Raw genomic sequence first — 23,812 nt, forward strand, 5'->3', positions numbered from 1 at the left:
CTGCCCGTGCCCACAAGAGCTTGAATTCTGCAAGAAGCTTAAGGCCTGGCTCTTCACCCAGCCCTGATCCTGGGTCGGCCCAGACTGCTCCTGATTCAGTACCAGGATACACTCCTGGATGAGCTTTGTGCCATAACATAACATAACATAACATAACATAACATAACATAACATAACATAACATAGCATAACATAACATAACATAACATAACATAACATAATAACATACCAGTAACATATAACATGACCATCACATGATATAAAAGAACAATAACATTACAATCACATAACATTACAATAACAATAACATAACATTACAATAACATAACAACATAACATAATATAATAATAACATTAGAATAACATAACAATAACATAACGTAACACAACGCATACACACTAATGAAAGCCTTTCCTGATCACATAAGGGACCTACTGATGTGCAGGGGGCTTCCTGTTCATATTGTGGAACACTTGGGCAACTCCTACTAGTATCTACAGTACGACCCTGCACCTAACATACATGTGAAAAGGTGTCACATGTCTCCTTAAGATGGTCACAGTTACGAGGAATAACCGCAAATTGCAGAAGAAACCTCCTTTGCAATGTGGATTGCTCTTGGTTGAATATGAAGGATGCTAGAAGGGCTGGGAGGCAAGACGACACAGAGACTCTGAAGCCAGCATGGTAAGCCCGTCGCCCTCATGTCGGCTGATGCCGATGGCCACGCCAGCACCTGCGCGGAAGCAAGGCTGCTCTCCTGGGAGTTCTGTCTGAGGATGTAACCCCCATTCCCAGAGGGGTCCCAGAGGACCCTCATATTCCTCTTGGTAATAGAGGGGACCCTCTCATCTAGAGGAGTCTTCCTGATCACACGCGGATCAAAAGACCCACCTGAACCTTCAAGGTCATCCCAGGATCATACCTCCAACCATGGGTAGAGGCTCCAGATTGTTTCAGATCAGATGAGACAGGTAGGCTGCAGCCTGCACCTTTCCAGGGAAGGCATGCAACACTGGGCTACAGCAAATGTGCGAAGGAAAGACCGATAGGCAGGGCTTAATTTGAACCAGTGGTTTCCGGTGCTCGGCAGCGGCACTTAATTGTGAACACTGACCCTTCTGACATCTGCCACAAGGTGGCACTGCCTGGCTAATTTAGAGCAACAACAGTTAATTATTAACTCAATATATATTAAACCTCACTCGTACCTGCTGCCCAAGACATTTTTCTAGCTTTTTTGGGGGGGGAGGGGGGGTGAAATTGTCTGAATTGTCACACTTGTGGGAGTGTGATAGTTGGTAGTTGTTTTGTTACTATAATTGGCAGCAAGGCAGGGGCATTGGGTGGTGCAAGCTGCAGTGGCCTCCTGTCGGGGGCCCTGGAACTTTTATTTATTTATTTTTTACAAATTAAGTACTGCTGCTAGGAGATCACACTAGTGGTAGAGGTATACTGCTGAAACTGCTGAGCCTATCCTTCTGTCCCTGGATCAAATGTGCATTTATTTATTTGTTTTACAGTCTTTATAATGTGCTTCACTCTTCCCTGTGGGATATCACAGAGCAAGCATTGCTTTCTAGCATTTCTTGAGACATATGACAGCATCTTTATGTCCTAAACAGCCATGTTTTTAACTTTTTCCTGAACCCAAGGTGATCTTTGATGCGACGTTGGTCTAAAGGTAGTGTGTTCCACTGTACGGCTGCCTGATACTAAAATGGGTGGTCTCCTGCTCTGACTTTCTTTATTCTGCTTGTTTTTGCCAATGTAAGAATACGGGAGCTCAGCTCACGTGAAGGCAAATAGAATGCTACTCTGTCTTGCAGAATGACAGGGCAATTTTTATGCAATGCTTTGTGCGCATGTTACAGTTACCTGCACTTTGCTCTTTGACGCATCGGCAGCCAATGTAAAGTCTCCTGACAGTCGATGCTGAACTGAATCTGTCCTTTCTGCAGAGTAATCTGGCTGCTGAATTTTGAGTAACCTGCAGTCGTGAAAGCAGATAGTCTGCCGTGCCTCAATATAAGGTGTTCCCATAGTCCAGTCTACTTGTTATGAGAGCCTGAACTGTGGTTTTTCTCCATATTGTCAGGAATCCACCCAAAGTCTCCTTATTAGTTTTAAAATGGCAAAACATTTGCCACAAGAGACCTTTACTTGTTCCAGCATAGATAGAATTATCTACATGGACTCATAGATGTATCGCTACCTTCTTGAGCTCTGGTGCGCTTCCCAATGGGGTCGGTCACCATTCGTAGTCTCGGATCAGATTAGCCTTCCCCAAGAGTTGGATCTCTGACTTATCGGCATTCAGTTTGAGACAATGCTCAGTCATCCAGTTTGCGCTCTCTGATTAACAATTAACCAGTCTGTCTCTGGTGTCCTCGTGTCTGTCTCCTATAGCTATCATCAACTGTGTATCATCCGCGTAAGAGCAGATGCTGAATCCCCATTATTTTCACAATCCTAGCCAGGGGGAAACAAACAAATTAAATAGTGTTGGGCTCAACGATGATCCCTGTGGGACTCCGCATTTGACTGGTTTTGGGCAGGATGTAAAAGGGCCCAGCCGTACTGTCTGAGTGCTGTTTCTAAAAAAGTAGCTATACCGTTGCAAAGTTTTCAAGTGACGTCCACTGTCGTGTCGTTTTTTCCTCAGAGGGCTGTGTGACACGGTATCGAATGCCGCTGACAAGTCTAGCAGGATCATGGCAGCGGCACTGCCCTGATCCACCAATAGTCTGAAGTTGTCAAACACAGCTAAAATGTGGCCTTTGTGCTGTTCTCAGCTCTCAAGCTTGGTCGAGAGGTTTCTAAGAGATCGTTACTCTCCAGAAAAGCGATCAGTTGTTTGTTGGCCAATTTCTCCAAAATTCTAGACATATAAGGAAGCTGAGAGATCGCCCGATAATTCGAAAGAATGGAAACATCGATACCAGCTTATTTTACCAAGGCAAATACCACTGCTTGTTTCCACAAATCTAGATGCACTGCTTCGTCTAATGATCAATTGACTATCTGTGCTAGGTAAGGGCTTAGCAGGGTTGCTAATGAAGAATAAAGTGGAGTGGTGTGGCTCACTGGTTAGAGGCGGCAGACCCGTAAGCAGAGAGCGGCCTGGGACCAGGGTTCAATCCCTGACGTGGCAGGGTTATGGACCAGGGTCAATGAGACTTGATAATTCTTGCCTCGGTGCCTACTCTAACCAGGGGACACACTCGGCAACTCTGGGCATTACGCTTGCCTCATCTCTACAACGGCCCCCCACATTAGCCGGGGGATGCCTGGTTTCACCTTGGAGATTCCCAGAAAGGGACCATCTCATAGGGAAAACCAGGACGGGTTCCCCAGCGGTCTTCAGCGCCAGGATACTCCTTGGAGTCACAGTGCACTCTACAAGTACACCCACATTTACAAGTACACCCACACAAAACGAGGACCTGGGCCCTTGTATGCGGGTGATCCTGTAGAAACTGCAATAGGTTGCACCTGTATTCCTTGAAAGTTGTAACCTCATAAAGGGAAGCTGCGTTCACTAAAATATTTAGTCAGAATGAATGGAAGATAGAAGAAAACCATACCCCATACTCTGGATAAATTGTTCAGTTTATTGGCTCCCTGAATCAGGCGCTGAATCAGGGCTTTAGAGAGAGAGGGTGAAGCTGACATCTTGGCATCAAGAGAGGATGTTACATTCACTTCTGCCTTTACTCCGGATCGGTGTTCTTTAGAACCTGGAAATACATAAACGTATCATTCGGCATTCTGCACACAGCCCTAACCTCGACAAGCAAGCCTGCAATCCCTTCACAAAAACCTGTCGCTACTTTTCTTATTACAGTCTGCTGCTTGTGACTTCCTTAGCTTCCTGCAACAAGACAAAGACAACACTACTCTGCTGCAGTTGCGGCTCGCAGAGGGAGGGCTGCGGGCGGTGGGCATGGCGGAGGAGGGGAAGGGGCAGGGGGTAGTGGACTCAGATATACGACGGACAGCGGTAAAGTAAGTAATTAAATAAATAAATCTATTTACCATGCTCTTGCTGCATCGCTGAGTTGGCTTTTTTGTGCCCCCCCTCCATGCCTCCGCTTCCAATTCCTTTTTTACCACCCAGAAAAAGTGCCTCATATCTCTTTATAGCCCCTCTCTCGCACACATTCCATTTGTTTTAAAGTGCTGGTAAAGGCTGGCTTTACTAATCCACTCAACTAGCCATACAAAATACAGATCTGTTCTTTGTAGCAGGCACATTAACCCTCTGCGCTACTTTATGGAGCGTCAAAGCTGCCCGTAGACAAAACTCCGATCACTCTTTCTAGAAGGGACATTAATCACAAGAGTTATCTTGACATTTTTATTGGCGCCTGAAATCTGGACACAAGGAACTTTGCATCAGCGGCTTTTCATTTGTACGTTATTGCTAGACAGCGCCCTCCCTACTTCCCCACCCCAGGTCAGTGCCCCTCTCCAGGTCAGCGCCCAGTGCTGCGGCACCGGTCGCACTGCGCTAAGGCCGGAGGCAGCGCCTTTAAATCCGCTGAGTCCCAGATGCCCTGAGTTGTGTCATTAGAACGCCCATGTGTACAGCTCCAAAAGACAGATCAGGCTGGGCGTGAGCTGCGTAAAAGTTGACTATCAGTTGTCATGTAGGACATGGAGGTGATTTAACAGTGGAGACCCCTGTCTTGCCCCTGGCACTGCCTTATGGTGGAAGAGATAACTCAGGGGATACGAAGCCTCCCTGGAGACAAGGCCTTGGGGTTAGATGGGCTCACCACGTCCGTCTTTAAGGAATGTGCTTCGCTTCTAGCTCCCCATCTGGCAATGTTTGAGGACTCTTTCTCCTTAGGCCAGATACCACCATCTCCACGGGAAGCGGTCATTGCTAAGATTTTGAATACTGATTAGCCTGCCAATCGATGTGAATCATATCGACCGCTCTTGATAATAAATGTTGAGAACAATATATTTGGTAAACTAATTGACCAACTATCTCCTCTCTTTATTACCTAACATTGTCCGTGCCGGGCCCTTCGACAGCCTTCAACCTTCAAATGATGTTTCCCTCATGCACACCACAGATCCCTAACCGGAAGCGGTTGCAGCACTGCTAGACGCCATTAAGGCATTTGATTCATTAGAGTGGCCATATCTGTTTAGCCTACTCCTGCGGCTTCGTATCAGCCCTCTATTTCTGCACCTGATTGGCTTTCTATATGGCTCCCCAGTGGTGCGCCTCCACATTAACGACATTACCTCAGATGCCCTTTATCCCCTGTTCTAGTTGCTATGCCAGCATCTTTCCTACATGGGTCTTAACTTTACAGCTGGAGGGATTTTAGTATCTATGTATGTTATGTTATGTTAAAATTTATTTATTAAGCGCTCGTACGCCCAAAGGCTTCATGGCGCTATCGAAGGGAACATAACACATTGTAAGACTCAACAGTAAGCCTGATTAAAAAGCCATGTTTTAAGAGAATGTCTGAAGGTGAGAAGATCTGAGCTCGTTTTTAAAGAAAACGGTAACGAGTTCCAAAAAATGGCTGCAAGATGGTCAAAGCAGCAGCCGCCAGGGCGTTTTTTCTTAAAAGGCGGAACAACCAATAAAGCTTTATAAGCAGAACGAAGGTTTAATGAAGGATTATATCTGGAAACAAGGTTTTTTATACATTTCGGGCCTGTGTCCTGTAAGGTTTTAAAGATAATATATCCAGTTTTAAACGCAATTCGCTGTGCAACAGGCAGCCAGTGAAGTTGTTTCAAGCCAGGTCTAATAGACTGCCATTTTGCTTGTTTAAGAATAAGCCTAGCAGCTTGATTTTGAACAAGTTGTAGTCTTTTTTGCAAGCCAGCTGGAAGTCCCAGATAAAGACTATTTGAAAAGTCCAGTCGGGACAAAACAAGGGCAATGACAACCTGAGTGAGTGCGGCCTGCGTAAGGAACTGGGCTATTTTTTTTATTTTCTTATCTTAAGTTGAAAGAAGCTGGCAGAGACTACTGTGCCAACTTGTCCTTTCAAAGAAAGTGTGACTCCCAAGCTTTTAACCGAGAAAGATCTCATAGGTGGAGCCCCCTTTTTAAATCTAAAATTTGGACCACATCACACTCTAGGTACGGTATCTGTCCCCTGTTACATGGGAGGAAGTGAGATTTGATGGATACTTTGGCATTTACACCGTCGGCGCTCATGACGAGCTCAGCTCGTCATAACTGCTGTGGAACGCCCATGCGAGGATAATTCCCCTGCTGTTCTGGGCATTCCATTAAACGGGCATGCTCAGCTAATCATGAGCACAGCACCACCATACTGCATGACAAGCCAAGCTCGTCACAAGCAACGTGGCGCCTCGCCCGGCCTCTTCCCCCCGCGTTGTGGGGGAATTAGCCCAGCGGCAAAGGGGTTAATGCCAATTTGTCATATTCCACCCTATTCCCCTAAACCTCAAAAACTCATCCGTTTGAGTCCGACTACCCACTGCAGTGAGCCACTGAACTGATCCTATCCTTGGGAATATGGCTCTGCCAGGGCCGGACTGGCTACCGGGCGGTTGTGTGTGCTGCCGAGCTGGGGGCTGATTTCGTTGATGGGCACCTGCGTGTGCTGAACAAAATTCGTTTTGCTTTTTTTATTTCAAAACGCACGCAGGTCCCCATCAAAGAAATCAACCCCACTGCAGAGAAATTAGCTCCCAGCTCGGCAGCACACAGAAACGCTCAGTAGCCAGTCCGGCCCTGGGCTCAGCAGAGATATCGACGAGCTGCGGAAGGCAAATTATGGCAGGGCTATGTCCTGCCTGGAGGAGCACATTACGGGCGGCCTGGTCTAGGTTACCTCTCTCCATAGCAGGGAAGATCGGCATTGCCAAAATGCTTGTCCTACCTAAGTTCCTATATATAGCCATTGATACTGTTAGGTCTTAGTGCCGCGTTGGATCTGGTCTCCCACCAGATTCTTCTACATCGTCTGGAGGAGGCCGGCATCGTTGGCTCATCTCTAGAGTGGTTTAGAAATTTTCTTTCTGAGAGAACATTCCAGGTGACCGCCTGCCTTTTCTTTCATATGTTCAGTCTATCGGACAGGGTGTGCCACAGGACTCTGCTCTGAGTCCTGTACTATTCAATCTGTATGTACAACGATCGGCTGTGGTGGCCAGGTACTGGGGTCTCACCATTGTCTCTTACGCTGATGACAAGCAGTTGGTGATGGTTGTCTCCGATGACTCTACGCTGAATGCTCCCAAATTCAGTAGCGGTCTGGCGGTAGTCGCAGAGTGGATGACCGCCAACTGTCTCCAGCTTAACGCCAATAAATCTGAGGTGTTGTTGGTGGGGAGAGATATTGAGTTATGGAGTGAGCAATGGTGGCCGAATATCCTTGGGAGTGCACCCACCCCTAAGTCGTTGGTGAAAAATCTAGGGGTGTGGATGGACTCGACCCTCAGCTTTCAGCTGACAGGCATGTGTTTTGGCTTACTCCGGGGCTTGAAGCCCCTGCTGGGGTACTTTGACTCATCCACCCGACAAATGATTGTCCAAGCATGTGTCATGCATTTGCAAAGGGTCCAAAATGCAAATGCCAGAGCCCTGCTTGGGTCCCTAGAAGCGGCCGGACAACTTGTGCCATTCGACGGTTATATTAGTTGCCTATGGCCAAGCGTATTGAATTCAAGGCCCTTTGCCTGGCCTTTAGAATTTTGAAGTACTATTCTCCGGGTATTCTGGCCAATCTGTTAGTGCCTTACACAGCCATGTGCCATCTGTGCTCCATGGGGTAATGCCTGGTTATCGTCCCTCGGGTTAAATGTGTACGCGCCGGGGGACGGTCCTTTCTCAGCTTAGCGGATAAACTCTGGAACTCCCTTCCCTTCCAGATCCGCTGTCTGGACAACTATCTGGCATTTCGGAAGGCTATCAAAACCTATCTGTTCCCTCCGGCTTAGGCTTTAGCCTATATGTCTTGTTGCAGTCAGCGCTGAGGCAGCTGTTGCGCTATACATGTTGGGTTAACATAACATTTATCAATATCCCGAGCCCAGTCACCATTATTCCTGAAACGACTAAGCTCAAATTTAATCTCTCTGGTCTGGGCAGGTAAACAGCCGAGGGTCTCGTGGGATAGGCTTATGTTACCTTTTCAACAGAAAAGCCTGAACGCACCTGACACACACCTATATGCATACTTTGCACAGGCCCAGAACATATACTTTATCCCACATTGCTCCAGCCTCACGCAGTAGTGGAAACGGACCAGGTAGCCACTGTGCTATGCCAGTCTTACAGATCCCCACACACAGAGATCAATGCGGTGGCCTGTGTTCAATGGCCATGGGGCTGCTTGCCGTGGTGCCCAAGCTTTCATGCCTTTATGCTCACACTATACCACTCGCTTGAAACTCCATGCTCCCTCCGCTGATGAATGAGAGGACTAGACGACGGTCTCGTTGATTAAACCTATGCACATTTGGAGATCTCAACCCAAACTGTCAGTTTTCCCCCCACCTGCCGCCGACATGCGCCCCTGGCCCACTACACTCGACACTCTTATTTACCACCAGATCCACGCCACATGCTGAACTCTGCATGGTACACCTCCTGCGCCACCCCCACGCTGCTTGCTTTGGACCATCTGTTAACATATACCTCTCCACTCAAGTTGGTCACCTGCTTATAGCCTACAATGCTGGAGAAGGTGCCGGTGTGCGTACATGCAGCCCGAGCAGCCTGGGAACTCGACACAACTCCTTCTATCTCTGAGGGTCAATGGACATACTGTTCTGGTCAATCTACTGCCCTGTTGCCCAGTTGCAGACTTTTGCTTATCCACTTAAGTTCATAAATACACTGTATCGCACACCTGTTCAGTTGCACCACATGGGCCTAATTGAGTATGTTTGTCGCTTGGGATGCGCTTCCCCCGCTGGCTACGTTCCGCCACCATGCTTGGGAATAACCAAATGTAGCTAGCTACAGGACTAATGTTTACAGAGAACTGACCCAGATGACTGACCATTTGCCGCTGCAGACCCCATTGGTAGCCCCCCTGGGCTACGTAAAAGATGTCCCCCTAGATTTCGAAGCCTATCTGCACTGCTGCTGCTTCTAAATAAATCTTTGCTCTCTGTTGTACTGTTCAATTTTGATGCATCATCTCTCATGGTGTCTACTCGCCCTTATCTTCAACACAAGAGAAAGTGATCTGATAAGCACAGCAGATAAACTGTCTCCCCCTCCTCCCCTTCCCCCTTTTTATCCCTGTGAGCTTTACTTGTGTTTTTTCTAAAATGCCAATGAACAAATTTAAAAAAAAGATGGATGCCTACCAGAGTTCAAAAAGTTGTTACAAGCAAATAGGTAGCTGAAAAGTGGGTCAATGTCATATGTCTCAGCTTCAAGCATCCTAGTTTATTAGCTAACATCTATTTGAATTCTTGGACAATTGTAACAATACAGCTAAAATCACAGCCTGAAATGTGTCTTGTAGGCTAAAAAGCAAGGACTGGCTGAAGGTGTCAAATCTGACATGGCAGCATTTGCCAGCTCTCCACAACAAGACCTACAATCATGATCGACCTTTACTCGAGACGCTGCTTCCCATTGTGCTGCGCCCGCGCTCACCACTTCTCCTTTGATCCTGCTGCCCGCATTCATTACTGTCCACAGACATCCGCTTATGCCCATTGGCTGGCATATAGCAATGCTGAGGCAGCTCAACTACTCTGGCATACTTCGGACCTTCTCCTCGGGCCACCAGGGAAGCTAATGCCCTGGAAACTTACTGGTAATCTTCATTACTCCGAGTCCTGATCTTCCTTGATTTATTTTATTTTATTTTATGTGATTTTATATAGCGCAGACATTACCCGAAGGTGTCAGAGCGCTTTACATAAGAACCAGGTGCAAAACATAAGGACTAAGGATTACATGCGATACATAAAAGATACAAGCAGAATAAAAATGCAAATGTACAAGATGTAAAGTCACACAAGGAAGGGATACGAATGGATAAACTCTAAGAGTCACATAGGAATGGCAGTGAGTACAAAGGTCTACTGCATATACTAGTGATTAAAGTTATCTCTATATACATATATATACCAATAGTGGATTTTCTCAGGTCAAGACCCAAAAAACCTGGAGAGCGGAGTTCCATCAAGTGGGGTCAGAGGGGGGACGCAGTCACAGCACCGCCCAGGCATGGCAGTTGACTATTTCTGGTGTTACTGTTTGTCTTGTGGCATTTGCATGGTATGTTATAAGAAGTGCTTTGTTAGTTCATCCCTTTTGTGGTGGCTCCTGGGTAATGTGGGCCATCTTGGGAAAAAATGTTGGGTTCCAGCTGGGGAATTGGTTCTGCCAGAAAGGAGAAGTATCTTATGCGTAGAGACCGCATCCAGGAAGATGGACGAGGAGGTAATTGCCATTGAGCTATGCTCATTCCCGCTATTTTGCCCAGTCTTGACATTTGTAGCCACCCATTGTATTATCTTACAGGATTTTAATTTCAGGAGCAACGCCCAGCCAGGTTCCCAAAAACATTGTCTTCTCTCTGAGTGGCTAGATAGGCCTTACTGCCATTGGTTACATGAGGCTTGCTGCAAATATGTTTCTCCGGATCAGCCTGAAGGCGTTGATTTCTGTGTAATTAATAACGCATCCTTAACATACGCTGCTTTGGTACCATCTTTTATCAAATGGATCCCATCCTTGTCGCCATTTGATAAATGGTTAGAGGGATGTTATGGGCATCGCTGTTATTTTTATTTTATTTATTTATATTGCACAATTACTTAAAACCATTTGCAATACATCTTGAATGCCAGTTAAAAGAAGGCTAAAAAAAAAAGAGAAAAAAAAACAATTCTAAAAGAAGACATTTGTATGCAACACTCTCAAAACAGTGTATAATAAGACAATACATATATAAGTATATGTATCTATACATTGGTAAAAAAAAAAACAGCAAAAATCTACCAGTAGGCATCGGTGTTACAGTTTGTTAAGGAAAGGTTGGCGGTGCTTTGTACATGTGTAGGGCAAAGGTCATGACCGAGCCTAGTAAAGCTGTTTGGCAGCTGCACACACTGCAAAGCAAGCTGATGACTTGGGGACCTATTCAAAAACTGTCTTGTTTGAGTGCAGTTAGTAGTAGTACAATATTACTGCCAACATACTACAACATGCTATTCACAAACATATGTGCTGAAGTCTCCACCTCTTCTATTTATTATGTGTGCAGATCTTTGCCCAGACTACGGATGTCTCTGCACACTTAGTTTTTGTAGTAAATGTGGGAGGGACAGGTTGGAGTGGCAGGAAAATGGGGAATATTTTTGACTAACGAGTAAGACCCTTCCTACTCACAAACGACATTTCAAAAGTTACTATAGCTAAAAAGGACCCCAAACTGTCATAAATGTACTCTAGCTCATAGCTGGTGTAAGTTCAACACCTTTGTAGGCCACTCACAGGTACCTCGAAATCATCCCATAGAAAACAATTGAGGTAGGGACTTTAAATAAAATCCAATAGGAAATAATGTTGAAATAAAAAAAGCAAGCCTAATTTAAAAAACAAAACATATAATTGTTTTATTTAGAAAATAATTATAAATTATAAATGCATTTCATTTTAAATTAATTTAATGACCTTTTTCAATTCATAAAGAAATGTAGCTTTAATTTTTTATAATAATTAATTTAGTTATATAAACTTTAAGCATATGTTTTTGTAACTTTTAATATATAATGAATGAATATAAACATTTCACTTTAGGTGGGTTTATGTTTTTTTTAAAGTCTATAAATTAATACTGTTCATTTAATTCAATGTAATATACGTAATGGATAAAAAATGTAATTAAAATATTGGTAATAGTGCAGTAACATTGAAAAAAAATATTCCACATTAAAATATTACAAACAGAAATGTTTATATAGTTTTTTAAGTTGATTACACTTCCATTAATTTCCTACTTTACCATAGGGAGTTCCTCACCCCATTTTTGGAGGTCTCCATAAAGTGTGCGGAATGTCAAATGCGGTAGTAAAGTTACTACTAATAGTAACTTTACAGTCAAAGTTGATGTTGTTACTGACCCCCTCCCCATTACATGGAGTGAGGAAATGTAAGACAATATTTTTGATTAACTTTGCACTCCTTAATGGTGACTAGCCAAAAGTAATAAAGTGTCTTGAAAGTCTAAGAGTAACTTTACAATTACTCATATGTAAAGTTACCTTTTCGAATCGCCCCCTGTGGTTCTGTGTGATTTGCTGCTTTCCACTGTTTTCTTGCTTGTCCTGAACAAAGAGGATAAACCAAGGGGCATATTATCAAGACAGGCAATAAAATGATCACCGATTTAGCGGCAGAAAACTGCGGCTAAAACGGCGATAATGGGCTCGATAATATGCTCTATGGAATTCCAATTGAAGCCCTTGTTAAATGTCCTTCACATCTAACATGGGGTTCAATTGGAATTCCATAGCGCATATTATCGAGCCCATTATCGCCGTTTTAGCGGCAGTTTTCTGCTGCTAAATCGGCAATAATTTTATCGCCTGTCTTGATAATATGCCCCATGTTTGTACTCAAATTTACTAATTTACTAATTTATTCTGAATGTAGTGTCAATGGAGAAGCCCTACAGGATGTCAGGAGAATGCTGTTTTCTTTTGGTTCTCATTGGTTAATTGCATTGTGAGCTTCAGGTTGGTAGTGTAGGATGTGCAATGTGTGCAACTACATCGCAGAAAAAGTCCATGTCCACTGGGGGACATCCTATGTGAAAAACCTGCATGAAATGTCATAGATTAGTTTACAACTTTTCTCATGGGGCAGAATTACCAAAGCAAAAATGAATCTTTTGACCTTTGATGGCTTGTCTCCATTGTCCCCTGCTAATGTGGGAGTTTCGCTTGAGGGCAAACCCTACATTTTCCCCTGCGTTGACATTACTAGATCCTTTTGGGAAGGGTCAGGACAGGCATGGATTCACACTTGTTACTGTGCGTCGTTTCTCCTAGCATATAGCTTGGGTCAAGCGCTGCTTTGATTGCATCACCTGAACTACAACAGAGTGGCTTATAGTCATGACAACTACTAGGGGATCTCATTCATTTATGATGTGGAGGACCTTGTTGATTAGGGAAGTTTGATATATTTCTGAACCCCTTGTAGCCGCCTTTGTACCTCCACTTTCCACCCTCTCCTTCCTCTAACATCTTTCACCTTGTTAAGTGGACCTTTGTATTGTAATGTAGTGGAGGTAGACAACAGCCTAAAAACTGTGATATTGCTAGTGGTTTGCCGTAGCGGTATCGGCCAATGAGCTCTCTCAAATAGCTATCGCTAACTATGTCGTCTGACAATTTGATTCCTTTGTTCGATGAGTGGAGCCCGCCCTTCATGCTTTATATTACAAAGAAGAAAGTAGTCAAATCAATCATGAGCCTATGTCCTAGTCAACGCTATATCGGAGAAACATTTCAGTTTAATCAAATCATAATTCTTCCCTTTAAATCCATGAAACTGTTACTTCATTGAGTCAAACAAAGAGGGGGGGGGGGTCAAGAGCTGGTTAAGGTCCAGTGCCCGTGCTCCGGATTCTAGTATTACAACCAAATTCATTGATTACTCCATAAGAATCAACAGAGAAAAAAATATGACCCTACCGGTGTCAGTGAATTGGCCTTTGAATTGATCTAGGATCTTCAGGGGCGGGATCGGGATCCTGACAGCGGAGGGTGGTGTTGGTGGCTTGGCCAGAACTGTGGTTGGTGGATCAGCTTTATTGTTAACAGCTTCTATCTTTCCTTCTGGTTGTTCTTCTCTGGAACCTGAAAACATAGCGATGTGTCAGACGCTGTTGTGCACTCTATCGTATTGGCTATTGTCATCGATCTGATACTTTCATCTTAGGAAGATACCAATATCTCCTCCCTGTTAGTACACCGCTGTGCCAGATATTGAACATCCTTAAGCTGATCCAGGCAGGAAGTGGAGAGGGAGTGTCATAGGGGTAGAGATTCACTGAAACCCTCCCCCTTCTTCCTGCTACAACCATCTAAAGGACTTGATGAATCTGACAATGGAACAGGGCCAATGGAAATTATATTGCATTGTTTTGTGTGTTATCATCCTGAAGTCTGTCCAATCAGAGGTGAACAAGATGATGAAGGTGATTAAAGAAGATGCCAATTTTCTGAGAATTTAGCTGGGGTACCTTAGGAACCGTGGGGTACTTTGTTCCGCTGAGGAACGAACTTGCTGTTCGAAACAACTGATTTTATTACAAGAACAGAGGCTCATATCATGGTGTTTGACTTGCTTCTTTATTATAGCAGCAATAAACAAACAAGGATACTCACTCCTCAGAAACCCCTCAGCCATAAACTACAGTAGGGATACTCAAAATACGTCAGGGGAGGGGCGCTTGGGACCCTCCTGACCTTTGCATGCGCCCCTCCTGGTGAACAGCAGAACTTGACTGCTCTTTAATTGACTGAGCACCAACATTCAGAAAGATGTTAAAATAAAAAGACAGGCATTTATTTCAACGTTAACTGAAAGAAAGGAAAAGAAGCAGCACAGGCGTTCTGCACCACTTTAGGAACACTTTCATTTCATTTTTGAAGACATCTCACAACAAACAGGTTAAAATAAAATCTCTTCGAAATTCTATTCTAAAAGGTGCATTATGTGAACTTGCATACGTCTTCCCCGTTAGTACATCAGATTACATCACTGCATTGAGAGCCCTTTATTAAAAGTGATAGTTCTCAAACATAAACTACAAAACATTATTTCCCCCCGCAAGCTCCCCCCCCCCCCCCCCCCCCCCCCCTTGACGACAGTCTCATTAGTGAACCAAGAGGCACATCAGTTGTCATGTGCACATCTCTACATGGTCTAGGGTGTTATTATTCCGGGAGTAACATTATAGTCTATTAAATAAAACACAAGAATCGTTATGTATTTTAAGATGATCTCAGATGTGATCATGATTAAAAAAAAGGCTATAGAGAAATTAAACAATTGCCTTTTGTAAAGAAATTGGGTGTATTAGTTGAGGGACGTGCGAAACCACCTCGGATAATAATCAGAATCCTTGTTAGGGTTAACCACTGAGGCCACTAAATTAACTTGAGCTAAAGCCATAATGGCTTGGCACAGAACCGAAAGGCTTAACTTTGAAGCAATGTGTAAAGTATTTGTGCAGTTCTAAAACAATAATAAAGTAAAAATGCAAAACATAAAAAAAATTCAAAGCAAATCAGACAGTCACATTTAATAACAATAACAAAAAGACACCAAAATGACAAAAATCCATTAAGGTCAACCAGAGATATGAATTTAAAATATTGTAAGTAGGAATCGCGCCGAGAAACAAAAAAATGGCAGTGATGGTCAATGGTTCTGGAAGAACAGGACTTAGGTGTAATTTGATGCTAACTGCGATGGACTGCGGGTCAGATACACTAACCAGCTTTGTCCTGGTTAAAGATTTTACCTACTGAATGTAGTCCTTTAAGGCCCAGTCCACCACAGGATACACTTCTAAAGCCCCCAGAAGACCTCAGAGGAAGCATCTGGAGGCTCACAGGGTGCAATTAGATGTGAATAAGAAAGTACAGACAAGATCTAGTAGGCACTGGCCAGCTGGGCAGTTTCAGGAAAAGGTCTCTTTAACCTTGTTGTGTTCCTATAGCTTGAACAGGAGGTCAGCCGTATGACTCCTGGAGTCCACTGTTTGTCCTGGGTACAAGAGGGAGAGCAGGCCCAGTCTTCAGGGTTCTTCTCAGGTCACAGACAGCAGGTTCAGCCCTCCTCTGGTCTTCTTCATGTCCAAAAAGTGTTCTGAAGTGGGAACCTGGAGGTGCCACGTTATGCCTAGTTGGTGGGAATAACACCTTGGGATGTCCTAACCAATGGGGTAAAGGTTCCTGGGGCTAACCCTACCCACTCTGGGCATTTTCAAAAAGCCCCCATTCAGACCAAATTTGAACTCTGAGGTGTGTGTATATGGAATGTACTATGGTAATCCTAATAATCTCCCTCATCTAGCACTAAAATGCAGTTTGAGGCAGGCCCTGTACCCAAATCAAACTCAGAGACAGAAGTCTGGTAGAATAAAAGCTGAGGGCCTGATTCACAGAACTAATTTAAGACAAAATCCTAAACTTACTACTTTTGGTATTCACAGAAGTTAGGATTTTGTCTTAAAACAGACTTAAGGCAGACTTAAGACAAAATCCTAACTTAAGTCTGTCTTAAGTCTGTCTTAAGTCTGTCTTAAGACAAACTTAGGACAAAAGCCTAACTTCTGTGAATACCAAAAGTAGTAAGTTTAGGATTTTGTCTTAAGTTAGTTCTGTGAATCGGGCCCTGAGTTTTGATACACAATAATTGTTTTGACATCCTGTTTCCCTATTCCTGTAAAGCATGCCCCAAGTGTTATTTGTAATCCCAGCAGACATGTCAAACAGGCTTTGACAATGTAATGTCAAAAGGATGCCCACTATGGTTGTGGCCTGACTGGCAGGGATGGAGGGACAAAGAATGGCCCTGCCCAAGCAAGAGCCAACATTTCCCTGTGACAGGCCAGGTCTCTTCAAAGTGCGCCCCAAGTGTCTTTTGAAAAACTCCAGTAGACCTTGCAGGATGTGACATTCAAGCAGGGTTTAACACTTTAATGTAAAAAAGGATCCTCACAGCCTCACCTAGCATATTATATCAGGTTTAGAGGGAGCATCGCTACAAATTCAGATCAGAGTATTGTTTGCACAATTCACACCTATTCAAAAGCTAATAACTGGCTTGGAGAAGTAAAAGAACAAATGCAAGGGGGCCTCTTTCCCCCTCTCTTTTCATATCAAAGTGAATTCTTTGTCTTTTCATCTTGGTGCATGAGGCTCCAGCACGGGTGGCAGGCAGAAGCCACCTGAAGGCTTGGCTCATTTTGGATTTGAGGATCCAAAATAGCTGAGCCAGGGCCAGGCATTTGGCTTAAGCTTCGTTGGAGATGCCAGTGGTTCACCTACCTCTATCACATAATGTCAATTGGGACAAAGCTTATGTAGGATATGATTTGCCTATTATTAAATAGTTTGGTGATGTGCTAATATTAACACTACAGAGCAGGACTCCTTGTTTGAAGATTCATAATTTTCTCACCAAACCATATTTTAGTGAGTGGACTGTGAGACTGGATGCCCTCTACAGCATAGGTAAAATCCAGTTTTATTCTCACATACTAACAGTCTTTAGTTTGATTCATGTTTCATAAAGCTGTTACAAAAGATGCAGAGTAATAGGTACAGAAAGTGATTACCCAAGAGAGCATAATTTGTCACAAGGGGATACCAATATCAATAAAAAAAACATGACTTCTGATTTAATAGTGCCCATCTTGCTCATTACACAACAACTGTGGTGTGAATAGTTCAAATGGTGAGACTCAGGGCCTACTCACACTAAAGAAATGACAAGATGCTGGGTAACGTGTTGGGATTTTAAATAAAGAGTTCACAACCAGCATAATTTTGGCAAGGTGGTAAAGCCAGGATTAAAACTCAAGTCTCCTAGCGCCATGAATAAATGTTTCTCAATGTCCTATGTCTAATGTGGAGGTTGGGTGTTTGTGTCTGCCCACCGGAGTGAATTGTTCACACCTGTTTTAGGGGGCCTTTGCCAAGGATTTTTGCAGCCCTTGCTTAAATGAGTATTTTTGTAAGTACTCCTAATATTTACAGGTAAGTAATTAAAGGCACACAGAGAGTATGAGGCCTAAGATTCTATTTCCTTCTAATGAACTAATCAAATGACATGCTTGGTACCCTTGACTTATGAAAGATAGCAATTGGAAGCAGCAAAAGCAAGCAGAGAAGGGCACTCAGATACAGAATAACTCAGTATTGTCAAATCTATGACTCTTCTAATCACTAGAGTTATGATTTAGAGGGCAGTAGGGAATGCAACCCTCAAAATAACTCCCCCACTCGTATTCAAAAAACTTATATTCGATTAACACTTAGATAATCATGAAAAGTACATCATACAATTTAAATACAGTTACATAAAAACACATTATTGCATTACAAAATAGCATAAAAAAAGACTTTACATAAAATCTATATACAAGTTAATTCAGATAGACATAAATTCAGTGAGACAATAACCCCATTTTACTGCGAGTCGTTAAACATGGTTTTAGAAAAAGAGCTACGTTCTTTGCCACATATTGTGAATCTAACAGCTGGAGTGCCAAAAATGCTGGACGACAGGTCCTCAACCCCATTTGGCGCAAAAGTGGAATAATCCAACGCTTGCGCGCTTGCACATAGTATCGACAAAACATATTAAGATGGATAGTCGATTGGGGAGAGACTTGGTCACACGGACATTTATTTAAGTCATGGGACCAATTTGACACTGTGGGGAAAGTGACAAGACGAAAGAATAAATTAAAACGAAACCTAGTTAGTAAAGATTTTTCGTAGTTGGATAGGTAAAAGGTAAGGTAGGGCTGGATACCAGGGGAAACTTGGACCATCAGTACTTGTACATTTGTTTGCTTAGTTACTTCACAAGAGAGGCGTAATTCCCTTAGGTGGTTAAGACATAGGTTTTTCAGAGCACTTCTGCTAATATCAACCAACGAGGAAGGCTCAGTGAAGTATTGTGTGCGGTTCAGGTCCTCTAAAAAAGTAAAGACATACGTTAACCATGGAATTTTCTTCCAGCACACCATGTTTAAGCAGTCGGAGATCAAGGAGCGTGTTAGGTGGCATTGTGGCTTGTTCCAGATACGGTGCCATAAGAGAATTGGCTGACATTTGATGTTGTCTGAAAGATAGTCAATGCCAAGCTCGATATGGCAACCGTAAATTGGAGCACTTTGTGGAAGTGCCAGTAGGTATTTTAAGAAGCCATTTTGGACATTTTGCAATTCGTCAGTGGGTACATAGCCCCAGACGCCTGCGCCGTATGTTGCTATGCTGTGGCATTTAGCATGATAAATTTTAAGCAACTCAGATGGGGCAGGTTTGCCCAATTTCCTAGAGAAAGAGACAAGCTCCCCCACTCACTGTCCACACCATGTACATGTTTTGTTCCTCTCTGGTCACCATATACTCTCCCACCAACCCCGTTTCCAAACCTCCTCGCATCAATGCGGTCCTCAATCACACCACAAACCATCGTTTTTGGCTCCTGGGAAAATGTTTGCGAGTACCCACAAACTACAGGCAATGGGAAGTAGATCAACCAATACATAACCAATATATATGTTAGTCTCTTAACCACTGGAGTGCGCATGTTATCTCACCTATCTTAGTGAGTATTTTTGAGCTGCCCATACTAGAAAATAATACAGATAATCTGGGTGACGAAGCGGAACCTTAATGAGTCTACTTCTAAGCACTTTTCTGAGGTTTTTTGTTACTTTGGTTTTTGTCTGAGTATTGTGGTAGCACTTTGACAATCGATGTATTATGATCGACATTGTTTTATATACTTAACGTTATTATGAGCTGTGATTTGTAGCTACCTTGTTTCTATGGAATGATAATGCTTTTGCACTGTGCACTTTATGGTTCATTGAACTGAGATAAAGTTGATTGATGATGATGATGATGATGACGATGACATAACAAACAAAGTCCTTGCATGTGTCCACAAAAAGACACCCTCTTTCCTTGCTGCTCCTGTACAACATTTCCTTTTAAGGTGCCCTCTGCACATCTTCTCTGGGTTCTGTGTTTTCATTTATTGAATAACTATATGTATTATTGTTTCGAGTTTGTAATGGTATTTCAGTTTGTGTTAGTTTCTACATTGTACATTTCTGTTTCTGACCAGTCCATTTATGTCACATTCCCAAACTCATGGTCTGTGGCAAAAAATGATTTACCCTCAGTTGCAGCCACCTACTTTTACTGGTGATTGTGGCAGAGACTGTCTTTTGGTCCCTCCTCACCTGCGCTTGGGTCTATACCCAACTGACCTTACCACCGCAGAAGGCGGTAATGCTATATGCAGGAGATGCATTATCTGGTGCCAGGTGCAATGGAATATATCCTGTATGAACTCACACCTCAGCCACAGAGTCCTGCTCTGAGAACTCTTTTGAAGGTTTTAAGTAATTATGACATAAAGAAGCATCTGCTAAAAAAATAAGCTTTTGTAAGTGTGCAATGTTGCAAGTATCCAAATGAATGTATATTGAAAACACAACAAACATTGGCAATCCAAGCTGGTCTTGCTTATAAACTAAAGTGCCTCGTCAGTGACTGATGCATTTAGTAAATCACGACACAGGCGCAGTCACACTCATCCTTGCACCCATGCATCAATTTATTCCATTCACCAACTCATTCTTGCATTTACCCTCTTACGCAACCACAACAAAACACATACACAACAAACTCAACAACATGTGCACGATAAATATAATATAGAAGAGTAGAAGAAAGAAAACGTGCTGCAGCCTAAACATGGTAAGCATATCTTTGCAAAAACAATACACCAGCAAAGCAGTGAGTGGCCGTCTTGCAATGGTACAGTGGTACTGCACCTAGTGTATCTATTTTAAGTTCCCCCTGGCATGGACAATACCATTATATGATGGGTGCCAGCTTTAAAAGCAGTAGCCAGGCAGAATAAGACACACTGCAAGTGATGTGAGCAGCAAGGAAGCAGCTGTTGTAGAATCTAAAACAATGAAAATTAAACCATGAGAAGGAAAACAATGAAAGAGGATGTATAAAAGGAGAAAATGGATAGTTAAAGAACAGGGGCTCTAGCCCTGGTACCGAAGTGCATTCGTGTTCGCAGTGAATGTGCACATGGGATCAGATAACTAATATAACTCGAGGGCATGAGAGGCCATTGCTGAAGTGTGCTGACATACTGGCCCATGCTGTATGCTGTCATCAATTGAAGAAGAGTGTAAAGGGCATCCATGCAACAATACAGCAATACAGACCAATGGCCGAACCAAACGAAGCCTGTCTGTCTGTCTGTCTCTCTCTCTCTATCAGTCGCCAGTATGTAGTTATAGTTAGGATCTAGTGTCCATAGAAAAAGCTTTTAATGACCTGCCTATATCTTTGGCGCAGTTTTACAAATCTACACAAAGTTTTCCCAAAAAAGTGCGCTGTGATTCGTGTAATGCAAGGACGATCTGTCAAGTGGGGGAAGGAGGTAAGAAAAAGGGGGGGGGGGGTCAAACAATGTGTGTTTCCCATTTTAACTCCCATAGGAAGTTTAGAAATAACTACAGCCTGAACCACTGGACAGATTTACACTAAATTTGGCCAAAAGGTGGCCTTTAGTCCAGAAAGCAGACTTTTTTGTTAATTGATGTAAATCCGTTCAGTATTTTTTGAGTTATTAAAAGAAATCAAAATTTTGATATCTAGGGAAGTGGATCCTGTGCAACATCTACACGGAGCTTTGCGAATCCTCGTGCCAGGAGAAGTGCTGTGATTGGCTGACCGCAGCCTGTGAAGAAAGTTAGGACATCCATTTTCTAAACTGGGACCATGTCCTGGAGGATGAGATTTGAGGATAAATAGTTTAGAGTGGGTTAGGTTAGAAGTACCTTGTTCCCATGAGTGCATTGTAGGGGTGTCTGAGGGACTCCTTATGAGTTTCAAAATGTCGTAAACCATATTTTTTCCACGTGTTTGGAGTTGTGAACCCGTCACAACGTTCTTTGTGGCCCCCTTGTGTAGTGTCGCAGCAGAGTTGCGAACCTAGTGGAAAATATTTAAAAAAATATATACATTCAAACACTCACTTGCACACTAATACATACATTCACAGACCCACATAGAGTCACACAGTCACAGAGACTCATACACCCGCTCACAGACCCACTCAGAAACTGACACGCCCACTCACAGACCTACTCACACACTCATGCACCCACTCACAAATTAACTCAGACTCTTAGGTACCCACTCACAGCCCCACTTAGGCACTCTTGCATCCACTCACAGACATCTCAGAGACTCACACACCCATTCATGGACCCACTCAGACAGTTATACACCCACTGACTGACCCACTCACTCATGCACCCACTGACAGACCCACTCAGAGACTTACTCACACACTTAGCCACTCACACACCCACTGACAAACCTATTCAGACACTGATATACCCACTCACAGACCTATACACAACCACTCACAGACCTACTCAGACACTCTCAGTCGCACTCATAGTCCCACTCAGCCACTCATGACCCACTCACAGATATACTCAGACACTCTCACACCCACTCACAAACCCACTCAGACACTCATGCATCCACTCAGAAAAAACACTCACAACCTTTCACACACCAATTCAAATACAAAGGTAACAGGGTTCATTGTAGTTAGGAAATAACATTTAAAAATACATATGAATTCACTTGAAAAAATAAAGGTTATAGGTACGTTATAGATAGGAAATATAATTTTTTTTAAACCTTAGAAATTCACAGAAAAAAGAGGTTACAGAAACGTTATACTTAAGCTCACTTTCCTTGTACAAGACCAGTGTAATTCAGCATTTATAGTAACCTGAGGTAACTATAGCTTACACCCCCACAATGCACTGCTTATGACTTCACAGATTACATCACCCATGACCTGGTCAGTGTCATCACTGATGACGTCACTAATGACATCAGGTATGACATCACCCATTGATTATGAGTGTTTTCTCTCAATTCCCCTTCCCCATTACACATTTGGTGTCAAACATGGCAGGCCCGCTACTTTGCAAAAACATGCTATGCATTCCCTTTGGAAACGAAAGTCAATGATTGGACGGAACAGATCTTGATCTTGAAGGTGATGTAGAGGTGCATGTCATATCGGTGTTGTGAAATGTGTGTGTATTGAGCCATCAGCCCGGTGATCAGGCATTCCCATATATCAATGTCCCCCAGGTGTACAGTACCTTCATATTGGGTCTTGGAGCTTCTTCCTGCAGCATCTCCATCACTGGGAAGGGATGGGTCAGAGATACGTTTGCTGATGCTGCTCATCTGGGAGTAACATTTATCCTTCAACCTGACGAGCATCTCCATCTTTTCACTGCAGGGGGTGAGTGGGGTTTAAGATAATCATAGGTTACTCCAAGGCCGCCCCAATTTAAAAATGCACAAAGATTAAATACACTGATGCTACAAGAGCTTATAATAATTCTCCACTCATTATTAATTATATGTCTATAGGCACACTCTTGAATAAATGCAGTCTTTGACATTCAGATAACACAGCCTGGTAAAAACAAGCTTTAAATGAAGAATTTAGTTAAGTAATAATAGATAGGCTAGTGAGTGCACGCTATAGGCCAATCTACTCTAGCTACATCCTTCGCTTTAGTAATATCCGGCGTTAATTCCACCAAACAGGGAAGTGGTACAACCACCCAGTCGAGGGCGAAGGATCCGCCACCAAAGCTCTCAATGAAAGATAAGCATGGTGACCCTAGCAAACAACTAGGAGAACCATCCCAGACATGTAAGTAGAAGCTATGACTGTCCCTCCACACCATACTCTGGATTTGCTCTCTCTGAGTTGTACAAAAGGGGGTGGTAATGGACGGAGCATCTGAACCAATCAAACACTCACACCCAGTCAAAAGATCTGGGTTTAATCCATCACCGTTCTTTAGCCCATTCTGCCACCCCAGTTCAGACATGGCTATATGCAAATCAGTCTGACCCTGTGCCTCATGGGAACCGTCCACCCCGAACTGCCAAGCCATGCCTTCCCTGGACCGAAAACAAGCTTCCGAG

The 23,812-nt window shown here is 43.4% G+C and overlaps 1 protein-coding gene across 5 annotated transcripts in view; it reads right to left on the reverse strand.

The window, feature by feature from the left end:
- The window catches only part of LOC147736502 (Golgi membrane protein 1-like), a 173,902-nt gene that overhangs the window by 19,409 nt on the left and 130,681 nt on the right, over window positions 1-23,812 (reverse strand). For 2 of the 5 annotated variants that reach the window (XM_086953237.1, XM_086953238.1), the window contains exons 6-8: window positions 22,969-23,105; window positions 13,685-13,849; window positions 3,589-3,741 (exon numbers count right to left, since the gene is read on the reverse strand). In XM_086953237.1, the coding sequence (XP_086809363.1) occupies window positions 3,589-3,741; window positions 13,685-13,849; window positions 22,969-23,105 (455 nt within the window). The remainder of the gene's footprint in view (window positions 1-3,588; window positions 3,742-13,684; window positions 13,850-22,968; window positions 23,106-23,812) is intronic. The other 3 variants (XM_086953240.1, XM_086953239.1, XM_086953241.1) reach the window with 2 other exon arrangements.

The sequence above is a fragment of the Lissotriton vulgaris genome, chromosome 1_2 (genome assembly GCF_964263255.1).
Source record: "Lissotriton vulgaris chromosome 1_2, aLisVul1.2, whole genome shotgun sequence".
NCBI classification, from domain to species: domain Eukaryota; kingdom Metazoa; phylum Chordata; class Amphibia; order Caudata; family Salamandridae; genus Lissotriton; species Lissotriton vulgaris.